This window comes from Apodemus sylvaticus, chromosome 4, assembly GCF_947179515.1.
Source record: "Apodemus sylvaticus chromosome 4, mApoSyl1.1, whole genome shotgun sequence".
NCBI classification, from domain to species: Eukaryota; Metazoa; Chordata; class Mammalia; order Rodentia; family Muridae; genus Apodemus; species Apodemus sylvaticus.
Window position 1 is genome coordinate 59,984,538 of NC_067475.1, and position 13,133 is coordinate 59,997,670.

Here is a 13,133-nt window from a genome sequence, read left to right on the forward strand (position 1 = left end):
TCCATAAACTCATATGATGTATAAAGCATTTCTTCAAGCAAGTACAAGCCCCACACCAAAGATCTTACCAGTTAGGAATTACAATTTAAAGAAAAGACAGTTTGAAGTACTTTTACTATGAGGAATTTTTATGTGTGCAGCTATGTTGTGCAACACAATGAAATTAATACTGTTGAGACACTGTATTTACTATCCAATTGAACAATAATTTTACCTTACCTGAGTATGAAAATTTGAAATGGTGGTTGTTTCAATATCTTTCTTGCCCAAAATTTCCATTTTCACTGGAGTGTTGGGAAAATTAAAAGCAAAGTAGTCCAGGAAGTCTGGGAGATAAGCAGCCGCTCCATGCACTATTGCTAAAGCATAGTAGGCAGCATTTTTCTCATTTTCACTGAATGTCAAAGCAAGAAACTCCTCAGAAAATCTCTCCATCTCCATTGGAGACAAAAATGAGAGTTCGTCCATGTATGCATGAAGGACAAGAGCACCACCATTGGACTGGTGTTCTTCATGAATAAAGTTGCTAAATTTAGTACCTGTTTTTAAGAAATTTCTGCGAATAGAATGTTCTTGGTGCGTTGTAAAAGGTGTCTGTACTCCCTGGGGCACCCGATATTCTTGCATGCCCAAATTTAATCTGCACAGCTGTTCATCCTTCAAATACCTGAAGGACTCCTTATTAACTCCTGAAGTGCTATTTAGCTGTCCTTGGGCGAGAATTTCTTTGCTGATGCGGGTCAGGCCAGCACAGACGGTCTGTACTTCCTTATTGTACATTTTAAGGCGTCTTCCTCGCATGTCTTCTCGGTGTTTCTTTTTCTTTTTCTTCTTTATTTTCTTCAAGACAAAATCATCAGCTCTCTGGGTTTTACCATTTTCATCTGCTGTTTCTGGCCACAATAATTAAAAATAAGTTAGTTGCTAGGACCAGTGTCAATATACATGTGTCTTAAGGTATTTGATCTAAAATTTAAAAACCTCTCCTTAATTTCTGAGAATGTTATTACATCTTTTATCATTAGAAATAAAAAATGAGTCAAAAATCTTAAAATACAGTAATATTCTGGGCCAAAGATTATACTAAAAAACAAAAACAAAAAACCTGCTAATGAGTTATTGGTGGAACTACAGTTAAATGGCATGTAACACTTACTTAATATGTGCAAGGCCATGTACAACACATACCCCAGCAACATACACACACACACAAACATACACACACACAGGATATATTTCATATGACTTGTAATAAAGTAAAACATGGAAATAGTATGTGCTAGAGCATATGAAGTAGTTACATAAAATCTGTATTGAAGTTGTTTCACATTTTCCTGTCAGTCTATTAATTATTATAGTACACACAGTTAAGCCAAAGACAAATTAAGCCATAAAACAGTATTTTACCTATCTAATGGGCTTAAAAAACAATGTTGTTTTGCAGTGGCAGGGTGGGGGAAGAGGCAACTTAACTATAGGGCACAGAAGCTCTGGGCTCCGGTGACCACTCCCATGCTGACCGCTGACTGCTGACCACAGCTAGCTTTCCTTTCACCTCGCTACCTAGTCTCCACAAGCATTCTCCATCCTCCAACCTTTTTCTCCCTTTCTGTTTTGCTACATTTTTGTCACCCCCTTTTTCCTGCTGTGTCTGTTAAAAATGATCATTACTTTTCTTCAGAAAAGACTGAGGCTTTACACTAATATCCTTTTGGGCCTGCTGTGGTAGCACACAACTGTACTTCAAGTGTCTAGGAGACTGACAAAATATGAAAAATTGGAAGTTAGTCTGGCCTCTAAAGCAAGACTCTCAAAAAAAGCCTTGAAATAAAGCCCTCTTCCTCTTCTTATAGGAAAAAATAAAAGAAAGGCAACACAAGCATCAAAACATCAGAAAGAAAACACAGGCAAACCCCAGCAAATGGTGAGAAATTAAGGTTTACTCTGTACCAGGCTCTAAACAAAGCACTCTCCACACAGCATTACCTTCCATCCTATCTAAGGAAATCACTCTCTACACTGTTTTATGGAGGAGCAAAGCAAAAATAGAGTGCTTACTGAAGCACCTTACCAAAGATAACAGATAGATAACTAGAAAATCTTTAGACCCCCAAAATCTTAATCCTTATTTAAAAAAAAAAAAAAAAGAAACTAATAAAATTTTCACAAGTGACAATTTGGTGATATGTACCACACAAGCCTTGAATATATGTATAAACTCCAGATCCAGAAAAATCAATTCTAAGTCAAAGTTATCTGAGAAATGACTGGAAGATCTACAAAGATAGCCATGACAGTATCTTTTTTAAAAGACCAAAAGAAGCCAGGCGATGGCGGCTGGCGGCGCACGCCTGTAATCCCAGCACTCTGGGAGGCAGAGGCAGGTGGATTTCTGAGTTCGAGGCCAGCCTGGTCTACAGAATGAGCTCCAGGACAGCCAGAGCTATATAGAGAAACCCTGTGGGGGGGGGGGGGGGTTGGGGGGGGAATCCAAAAAAAAAAGAAAAGAAAAAGACCAAAAGAAAAGTCCTCTAAATTGCCTTATATGATGATTAAATTCTGATAGCTACATGCTACATACATACATTACTATGCCATTATAAATAATGGAGAAATTGACGTAAAAATCATGTTATAAAATGCTCATATTGTTAGTCTTCTAGAACAGTATCTAACAAGAGTACACAGCGAAAGCAACCTAAGGCTGCACTTCCCACCGTAGTACTTCCCATGCCAAAGTCTACATACTCAACTATCCACCTTTCTTCTAGACTGTAAGTAATCTGAGGTCAAAGAATATATACTACCTTTTATTCCAGAGAACTTAACACAGGTTTATTCTGATACCATTTTCTTATTTAATATTCATTCACTTGAATTTATTACAAACACACATACCATGTGTTAGGTACAGTATTGACTACAGCACAGACACAGTCGTCTCTACCTCCTGTACCATGTAATCTAGCTGGAGAAGACCAAGCAGCTGCAGTACTACCAGGTGAACAAAGGCTGTTGTGATATTAGGGAATCTTTTGAGAGGTGAAATTTAGAATGAGTTCTAAATAATAAGATCTGGATATTTGAAGAGCTAAGAGTGAATTTCTAAAGAGAAGCAAAAGATCTGAAGTTAGGGAAAATATGCTTTATCTATATATGTGCTGTATACATGAAATACAGAAAAATATCTGGAGGCATGTATACTAAAGAATTGCTGGTAATTTCAATGGTATTAATAGTATAAATGCTATCTCTTCTGCCTATATTTTCCAATTTTCTATAATAAACAAAGTTATAATTTCAAAACTGAATTGACAACCCCAGTATAAAAATACATCTCTTATTTAGTAGTGAGGAAATAGACCTATCAAAAAAAATCTTTGGCCGGCGGTGATGGCGCACGCCTTTTTAATCCCAGCACTTGGGAGGCAGAGGCAGGAGGATTTCTGAGTTCGAGGCCAGCCCGGTCTACAGAGTAAGTTCCAGGATAGCCAGGGCTATACAGAGAAACCCTGTCTCGGGGGAAAAAAAAAAGCAAAAAAAAAAAACAAAAACAAACAAACAACAAAAAAAAAACTTTGAGATTAAATAACTTATTACAGTCCTAACCTTCAAATTTAGCCAAGCTTTACTATATAGAATTTATCTACCAAGCAACAGTATTTCCAACATAAGTAATTCAGTTAACATAGATATACCCAGTTATAAAGAACTTATTTGGCATAATATGTAAATACTAATTAGTATAAAGATTTTATATAAAATTATTCCAAATAACTATATACTACAACAATTACAAAATCTAAATAAAATTATTTTGAAATGTAAATCTTTAAAGTATGTAAGCAACACACAATGTGTTTTTTAAAACAACAACAAACCAGGCATGGAGGTTCTCCCTTGTGATCTCTGCAGAGGGCATCAGAATGAGAAATGAGCTCCAAAAAAAAAAAGGAGGGGTGGGAGAGCACAATAAAAAGACTTCATTTACAAACATCATTTATAATGTAACTCATAACTTACATAAAATCAAATTGCTTATGCTGGCAACTAAAAGTATAACCAATTTTTTACTCCATATAGAACTATATCATAATTAATTAAAACACTCAAGTCATTTACATTTTTTTACCAAATAAAACAGTCTAAATACTTTTCCTAATAGCAAATTGATAATTAGGCAATTTTTCTAAGGAACAAATGTCATTCAATATAAAGGTTAAACCAACCCAAAAATATTCATCTAATTACCCCTCCCACTAAATTCTTTAGTAATTTCATGGGGGGGGGGGTGAAAAATATCTCTGAAAATATCAGGTTTTAAGTTTCAGAAGTCTTCAAAAGAGGTATGCAAAAAAAATGAATTATAACCTAGATCTGCCACTGAAATTAGCAATGAGAAAGAAGTGCCTTGACTGTTACTTTCTATATTACTATTTGCCTATCAGTGGTATTTCTACATGGCCAAGTTTCTGTCGGTTTTAGCCCAAAACACTTAATGGGGAAAAAAAAATAATATAACAGTCTCAAAAAAAAAAAGGAAGGAAGGAAGGAAGGAAAGAAGGAAGGAAGAAAATGAAATTGATCTTAAATTAATTGTAATCTCACACATTTCAATCTGTTTCAAATGTAAACTCTTTTTCTCAGGCTGGGGTACAAAAAGCTTGCCTTTCTTTGTATATAAATTTGAGACCATTCATCACCTACTTGCTAATGAGTTTATATGGACAAATAAAGTGTATTCTTAAATTGCAGTAGTGGCAGCTAGCTGATGGCCTAAGCACCCATCCACTGTTAGTTATTACACAAAGTCCACCACTGTTGCTGTATGGGAAAAAAAAGCCAACTGACTTGTCTTAAGTTAAAAAAAAAAAAATTTAAAAGTTACTGTCTGCAAAAGGAAGGGGTGGGTGATAAATGCCTAAAGGCTTCATGATCTTTCCATTCCTGGTACAGTGGTTTACTTTTAGGAAATCTCTTTAGGAGTTATTTCTCCATAATGTAAGAGTTAGAACTTACTGTCATCAATTTCAGTTGTTTTTTTATTATTTACTATCATTGTGCATATGTGCATGGGTGCCTCTGTAGAGGGCAGAGGACAACTCTGTGAAAGCTGTCTCCTTCCACCTTTCTGTGTGTTCTAGGGATCCACCTCAAGTCACCAGGGTAGGCCTCCATATCCTTTCCTGACTGAGGGACTTGCTGGCCTGTCATCGTTGGTTTCTTTCCCTGTCTTCTTGTATTGTTTTAATTCTGCAGTGACAACAAATAAACTTACCCTATCTCATACATGCTAGGCAGGTGTTCCAGCCCTCACACCGTTGGTTTTTTGTTTTTTGTTTTTTTGGATTTGGTTTTTTCGAGACAGGGTTTCTCTGTGTAGCCCTGGCTGTCCTGGAACTCACTCTGTAGACCAGGCTGGCCTCGAACTCAGAAATCCACCTGCCTCTGTGTGCTGGGATTACAGGCGTGCACCACCACCACCTGGCACACCGTTGGTTCTTAACAACAAAGAACCAAGCTACACTCACCTTTTACATATCAAACTGAAAGCTGACACACAGAAAGCTGTGGTACTACAGAGAAAGACAGGGATATTGACCTTAGAAACAAAATGCTGGCTCTCTTTAAAGGTCATTACAACAATGCTTAGAATACATGAAAAAGTCCTCAAATTAGCTAACATCTATCATCAAATAGCCTAGTTTACTTAATATCACACTAGTCTAGTTTTCACTAGTGCAAAAAATTAGCCTAAGGGGTAGGATGTACCTCACTGGTAGAGTTCTTGTCTAGCATTTACAAAAGTTCTGGTTCAGTTCTCAGTACCGTCATGTGCACATACGTACAAGCACACAAATATGCATGCATACACTTGAACTATCTTAGGAAATACAGCCCCTTCAGTTCCTAAATATCATGGTAGGTAAGCAAACAATAGTTCTTATCGTATTAATTATTTTAAAAAAAAAAGAACTAAAACATTCTAAAACTTATTTTATGTTTTATTTTTCTTTTTGCTTTGAAGATAGGGCTGATTTTTAAACTCAAGATCCTCTTACCTCAGTCTCCCAGAAGTAATAGAAGAATAAATTATTTTTATTTCTCTTGTGGGTAGTTAATAGTTTTATATAAAAACCTGATATAAATGGAAAACCAAAAAGGTGCTTTTGGGAGTCACTGTTTTTAACATTATACACACATACTCTTTATGTTAAAAAAAAAAGTTAGGTGGAAACCCTATTCTACCACTTCCTAAAACTACTTTTTTTTTTCATTATAGGAGTTTTCTTTGAAAAAGGTTCTCTCTATTTGCCCTGAACTGGCCTTGAACCTACCAGGTGGCTCAGTCTGGCCTTGACTTTATGATCTTCTTGCCTTTGCCTGCTGGATGCTACCATTATAGTTACACACAGTCAACCTGAAACAGATCTTTTTGTTTTGCTTTGTTTGCTATACAAACTTCCCATACACCCCATAAACAGTCCCCATGCCAAAGTTGTAACCCAGTTGCTTCCACTGAGCATTCTCACAGGTCTTCCTCAGCCAGCACTCGGTCTAAATTGTGGTACATTCTTGTTTGAACAAACAGAAGTAACATGGGCTCACCATTACAATATTATACAGGGCAGTTTAATGGCCCTAAAAGTCCTGTGATCTGACTATTCTAAAGTGCTCCCCATCCTAATTACTAGCAACCACTCATGTTTTTTATTGTCTTCATGGGTGTGTCTTTTTCAGTGTTACATAACTAGAATCACACAGTATACAGCCCTCTTAGACTGGGTTCTTTCTTCATTCTAATATTAATGCACTTAAGGTCACTCCATTACTTTTCAGAACTCAGTAGTCTGTTTTTAGAGCAGTTTGTTCACTTATCTACTGAAAAACAACTTAGTTGTTTCCAGTTTTTAGCAATTATGAATAAAGCTGCTACAAATTTCAATGCAGATATGTTTCCAAATCCGTTGGGTAAATAACAAATATTATGTAAACTGCCTATCACAGAGTATGTTCTGCTTTTTAAACACTACCAAATTGTCTTCTGAAGAAGCTTTACTATTTTGCACGGCCACAATAAATAAGGAAGCCTGGCCTTTTGCAAACCCGAGTGCTTCTGAGTGATAAAATGGGGGAAAGGGAAACAAGAGTATTTCCCTGTAAAAATGTATAGAATAAACAAAAAATGCATGTAAAGTGTTTGGCATAATTCTAGAATATAGCAAATAGTAAATGTTAATTACTATTTCCACTCCCAAATGGTGGAAATCTAAACAGAGAATGTGATATTTAAGAGCAGGCAAAAGCTCTGTTGGTGAAATACTTGTTTGCAAAGTATGAGGACCTGAGTTAGTTCCGTCCCCAACCTAAAAAATATCCAACCACTGTGGCAAGTGCTTGGAATCCAACAATGGGGAGGATATCTGGAGCTCACATGACAGCCAGTTAAATAAATGAGCCCCAAGTCCCAGCAAGTCACTATCTCAAAAACAAATCCGAAGGTTCATGAAGAATGAATGACTCCTGAGATACACCTCTGGCCTCCACACCTTACCAACAAGAACATGCACATGTATACACACAGTGCAAGCTCAGGCTGGGCATTTATGTTTCCCCTTAATCCAGACTCCAGAGGAACAAAGAGAATATGTGGAGTCTAAGCTAGCCTGAGGTATAGCACAACACCCTACTACAAAATAAAGCCAAAAGTGCCCCCCCTCAATGCTTCTCAGGTTAGACCAAAATGACTATCTCACCGCTATTGCTCATTAGTCTCTGGACAAACTCAGAAATTCCCTTAACCCTTTATTTTCTTACCTTAAAATACTAACACCAGTGTTTATCATAAGAGTTATTACTAGAATTAAACAAGAGAATAAATCTTTCATCACAGGTCTGAGACACAAGTCTTTATCCTTTTGTAATCAAAATTAATAAAAGGACTGGATAACATGCCTTGAAATACTTGTCAACAACTTTGAAATTTCAGATTAAAGCTAGAAATTACTGGCCCAGAGTATGATATAGTACATCACAATAAAACATAAAGGGGAAGAAAAATGACTCACTAAATGTCTATTAGGATCTTATTCATCTCATTTTAATCCAACTAGTTCAGTAGACATAGAAATTCTTTCTCACATTAGGGCACAAGGCTAGCAGCTAACAGTCAAAATTCAGACTCATCTAACTCCAAAATTCAGATTCTTCTACTACAGTAACACACACATTCTTCCTTTCTGTCTCTTCTATAAGCCTCTCTCCCTATAAGTATTTAAATAAGATTATCCAGTTACAATTAATGGACTTCGGATGCTAGCCTACATGAGTTTCCAGTAACGAAAAGTATGATTGTATTCACAAACATAGTGCCCTTTACAAATTGTTGATCACAAAGACGGCATTATGTTATATGAGAGTTTTCATGCCTTACAAACAAATTTTTTTTTCCTTTCTGGTGGATAGGGGAAAACAGTTTCTAAAGTTTCTGAAAAATGAAATTAATTCTCAATATAATCACAATAATTCTCCATTCTTACAACAAAAATCAATCAAATATTTCTATCAATAGCTTTCTATTTTCTGAGATAGGGCCCTACTACAGCTAGCAATCCTCAGCCTTCCAAATGCTGTGATCTCACATATGTGCCATCACACCCAGTATCTTTTGTGTATCACAAAACACTTCCACATGATAGCAGTTAGGAAGGGGTCAAAGTGAAAAGCAGAAAAGCTAACTATGAAGACTCACACAAGAGCAATCCTATAAGTTTAATGACAACGGAGTTAAGAGCTAGGCAGCATCTTCTGATTCTTTCCTTAATATGTTAAGATCAAAGTTCTCAACCAAGAACAATTAAAAAGAAACTCACTTTTAATGAACTAGCTTTGATATTCACTTTATGAAAAATAAAGGAGAGAAAGAAATTAAGACCAAAGGATACAAAAGAAGCTATTTATGAGGACCGAGGCATATTGCTTATAAGATATAGCAAACATCTTAATATTTCTTTATAAACATCAATCTCAATGTGCACAGCAGAAAGAACAAACTGGACCGTGAGGTGTTTGGTTTTTCTTAAGAGTCTACCATTAGAAAATTTCAAGCATGTTACCTCAACTCTGAAAATCATTTTACTTCCAATTCTGGAGTAAGTATTTACATACCAAATTTTTCTTTTACTATTTATGAGCAATGCCAGGTGTCTGAAGTGGTAATATCTGAAATTACCCTGTATTTGAATTTGGATTGAGAACTGTTGGGATGATGTGCAGGAACATGTCTCTTAGTCACAGTCCATGTCTCAAGTCAGAACACAGCAGGCTTTGTAGAGCATATAGTCTCTGCCTCAACTTCTCCTAATCTGCTACTATAATGCAAAAAAGAAAAAAACTATATAGGAAATATATAGATGAACAGATGTATTCCAATAAAACTTTTATCTATGAACACAGAGTTTACATATCACATGATTTTCATGTGTTATGAGGGTTTTTCCACAATCTAAGACATGAAAACCAATTTTACCAACTTTTAAAATAAGAGGCAGGAGAAGTGATTTTTTTGTTTTATTTTGAGACAAGTTCTCAAGGTCCCAAGCCCGCTTCAAGTGAATCTGTGGGAAAGGATGACCCTAACTCTTACCTCCTTACCTCTACTTCCCAGTTGCTGAGGTTACAGCCCGTGCTACCACCGCCAGTTTGGGTCTGTGCTGGCAACTGGACTTGCATTGCTAGACAGGCTCTCAACCAGCATAGCTGGCTGGGAACTTGCTATGTAGCCATGCTGGTTTGAAAGCTCCAGTGTCCCTGCATCCTCCCAGTTGTGCTAGTTAGCTCCGTCAACTTGAAATGTTAGAGCCTGGGAAAAAGGAACCTCAACTGAGAAGATGCCTCCAACGGGCTGACAGTCTGGGGGATATCTTTTGATTACCCAGGATGTGAGAGGGCCCAGGCAATGCCAAATCCGGGCAGGTGATCCTGGGTGGTTTAAGAAAACAAATAGAATGATCTATGGGAAACTAGCTAGCAGTACTCCTTCATGATCTTTGCTTCAGTTCCTGCCTTCAGGTTCCTGACTTTCTGTTATGATGGACTGAGACCTGTGAAATCAACTTTCCTTCTTCCTGTGTTGCTTTTGGTCATGGTATTTATCACAGTAATAAAAACCAACTCAGGACATCAGCTGCAGAAGTGATTTTATAAAGGTGCAAGGGCAATTCAATGGAAGGACAATAAGCTTTCAATTAAAGGTGACTACCGAAAGAACACAACCCATTCAAAAAAAAACAAACAACATAATCTCACACCTGTTTAAACAAACAAAAATGATTGAAATTATAAAGCAAAAAAACTGAAATTATAAGGGGAGAATGACACCCAAAAATGATTCATTAAAGACTCAATAAACACTGCAGGTTCTGTTATGTGAAACATCTTGTTAAACTGGGGGAAAAGCAAGCAGTAAGGAAAAGCAAACATGAAATATCTGCAAACCAATCAATGGATAAAGGAACTGTATCTGTCATATAAAAATAATTCTCAATAAAAAAAATCTTAAAATACTTTTTAAAAACAATATGATTAGAAATTTGGCACTAAAAAAATAAAACCAAACAAAAAACCAAGTAACCAAACAAACAAACAAAAAATTAAGGAACAAATTTTACCAATGAGGCTCTATAAATGACAAGAAAAGTGGTTAATATTACTAGCCATGAAACCATAAGATAATCACCTTCAGCTACTAAAACTGCTAAAATAAAAATAGTTACAACATCAGATACTAACAAGAATGTGAAAGAATTATTAAGTCACTATGGGGAATGCAGAGAGTACACTTAGGAAAACAGTATGGCAACATGGTAAAATAAAAACAAGCCATAAACATATACTCACCACTTGACCTAATAAAAACATTTCCCAAAGAAATGAAAATCTGCTTCCAAACAAAACTCTGAACAAGAAGCTTTATTTCTAGTAGTCCCAAACTAAATGCCAAAATTCCTTAAATCCAAGAATCACTGTATATTTTTGCTGAGAATACTATCCAGTGGTGGAAAAGTGAGAGCCGCTGACATCTATACCACATGGACCACCTCGGAGACACCAGGCTAGGGCTAACAAGCTAGCTTCAAAAGACCCTGAATATACAATATTCTTGAATGACAAAATTATATAAAGATAGAGACAGACTGGTGGTTGTTATTGGTTAGAAACAGAAGAGAGGGTAGGGACACAGTGCCTACGGATATAAAGGGAAAGTCCATGAGAGATGTTTTTGGAGAATTTTGTGCCTTGTTTACAATGGTGGTTACACAAATCTACATATGATAAAATGGCACAGAAACACACACACTCATCAATTTTCTGGTGTTGGTATTATACAATAGTTATATAAGATATAACCACTGAAATAAACTGGAAAAGAAAAAGGGCTTCTCTATGGTATTTTCTGTGAATCTATAATTATTTCAAAGTATATTGGAAGTTCCTAAAAATCTTAGAATAAGCAAAAGGACAAAATTTCTTTGTAAACAACAATCTACTTTATTAGAGGTATTTACAGGTCCAGGAAGAGTAATAAATAAATAAATACATAAATAAAACTAGTTTTAACTGCCTACCATGAGCCTGGCACTGTTTTACATGATTTCCATACAGTATCCCACAATCCGTATAACCACCATATGGATGAAATACCACAACCTCATTTTACAAACAGAAAAACTGGAGTTAAAGAGACTAATGTTTGATCCTGATCTCACAGTAAGTACTAGAACCAAAATTTATTTCCAGAGCCATGCCTCCTGAACCTGAAGATAATAAAAATAAACATACTGTGAGACTTTAAAAAAAAAAAGAATTATTTATGTAAGTACACTGTAGCTGTCTTCAGACACTCCAGAAGAGGGCGTCAGATTCCATTACAGATGGTTGTGAGCCACCAAGTAGTTGCTGGAATTTGAACTCAGGACCTTGGAAGAGCAGTCGAGGCTCTTAACCACTTAGACATCTCTCCAGTCCCTTTTACAAGTATTGGTCCAACTATCAAAAAAAAAAAAAAAAAAAAAAAAAAAAAAAAAGCTGCTGGGCGGTGGTGGCGCACACCTTTAATCCCCGCACTTGGGAGGCAAAAGCAGGCAGATTTCTGAGTTCGAGGCCAGCCTGGTCTACAGAGTGAGTTCCAGGAGAGCCAGGGCTACACAGGGAAACCCTGTCTCAAAAAAACAAACAAAAACAAAACAAAACAACAAAAAAAAAAAGCTTAAACTAAGTAATAATGACAGTTTACTTTATGGAGAAGCTTCAGTGTGGTTCAGATGTCCAGACCACTACAGAGCAGGTTTCCTCAGATATACCTGAGCAGAGGGCCCAATTTCCCCAGAATATATATAGTTTGGGTATTCAATCCAATTATCTCTAAACCGGAAGTGAAAAGTGTTCAAATGCCCTGGTTTTAACCCATTTCCCTTCTTAATGCACTGGCAAAAAGCTGTACAGTCCAATGTAGTAGCCATGAGCTGAATGTTATAAATGACAGTAAGATAAAATTTCAGTTTCTCAATCACACTGCCACATCACAAATCTGTTTAAGTACCACATATGGCTACCATATTCGACATTACAGATATAGAACATTTACATCATCTGAGAAAATTCTATTCATCAGCTTTAGAGAATTGGTTTTGTTTGATTTTAAAAGAGCACGGGGCCTGTGCAGTCCTCCAAGGCGCACACTGTGAATTACTACACGTGTCAGCACCACCCTCCCCCATAAAGGGGAACTGAGAGATCTCTGATCATTTCTAGTCAGCTTACTGACTGCCTCTAGAATGAGAATTGTCAAGGCATAGAGAAAAGAAAGCAAAGGAAAGGAAAGCCAGGCAGGTCTGTGATAAAGCTTGAACTAGCATTTAGGAGTCTCGGTTCTATGCCGTGGGCACTGGTATTCTCTCCTACAGCACACATTTAGAGGAAATGATTATTCAGATGTCCCTGTAGCTGTGTATGGACACACACCAGGGAGTGTGGGGAATAAGGGTAAAAATATAAGCTACTCCAATATGCAATTATTTTAGAAACTGGCATACCAGTCAGTTTGCCACAGTTATACTCCTAAAGATGGTATC

At 36.6% G+C, this 13,133-nt stretch overlaps 1 protein-coding gene across 2 annotated transcripts in view; it reads right to left on the reverse strand.

Moving 5' to 3' along the window:
• Positions 1-13,133, reverse strand: part of Rsbn1 (round spermatid basic protein 1) — a 47,325-nt gene that overhangs the window by 32,225 nt on the left and 1,967 nt on the right. For both annotated transcript variants that reach the window (XM_052179591.1, XM_052179590.1), the window contains exon 2: positions 220-893. In XM_052179591.1, the coding sequence (XP_052035551.1) occupies positions 220-893 (674 nt within the window). The remainder of the gene's footprint in view (positions 1-219; positions 894-13,133) is intronic.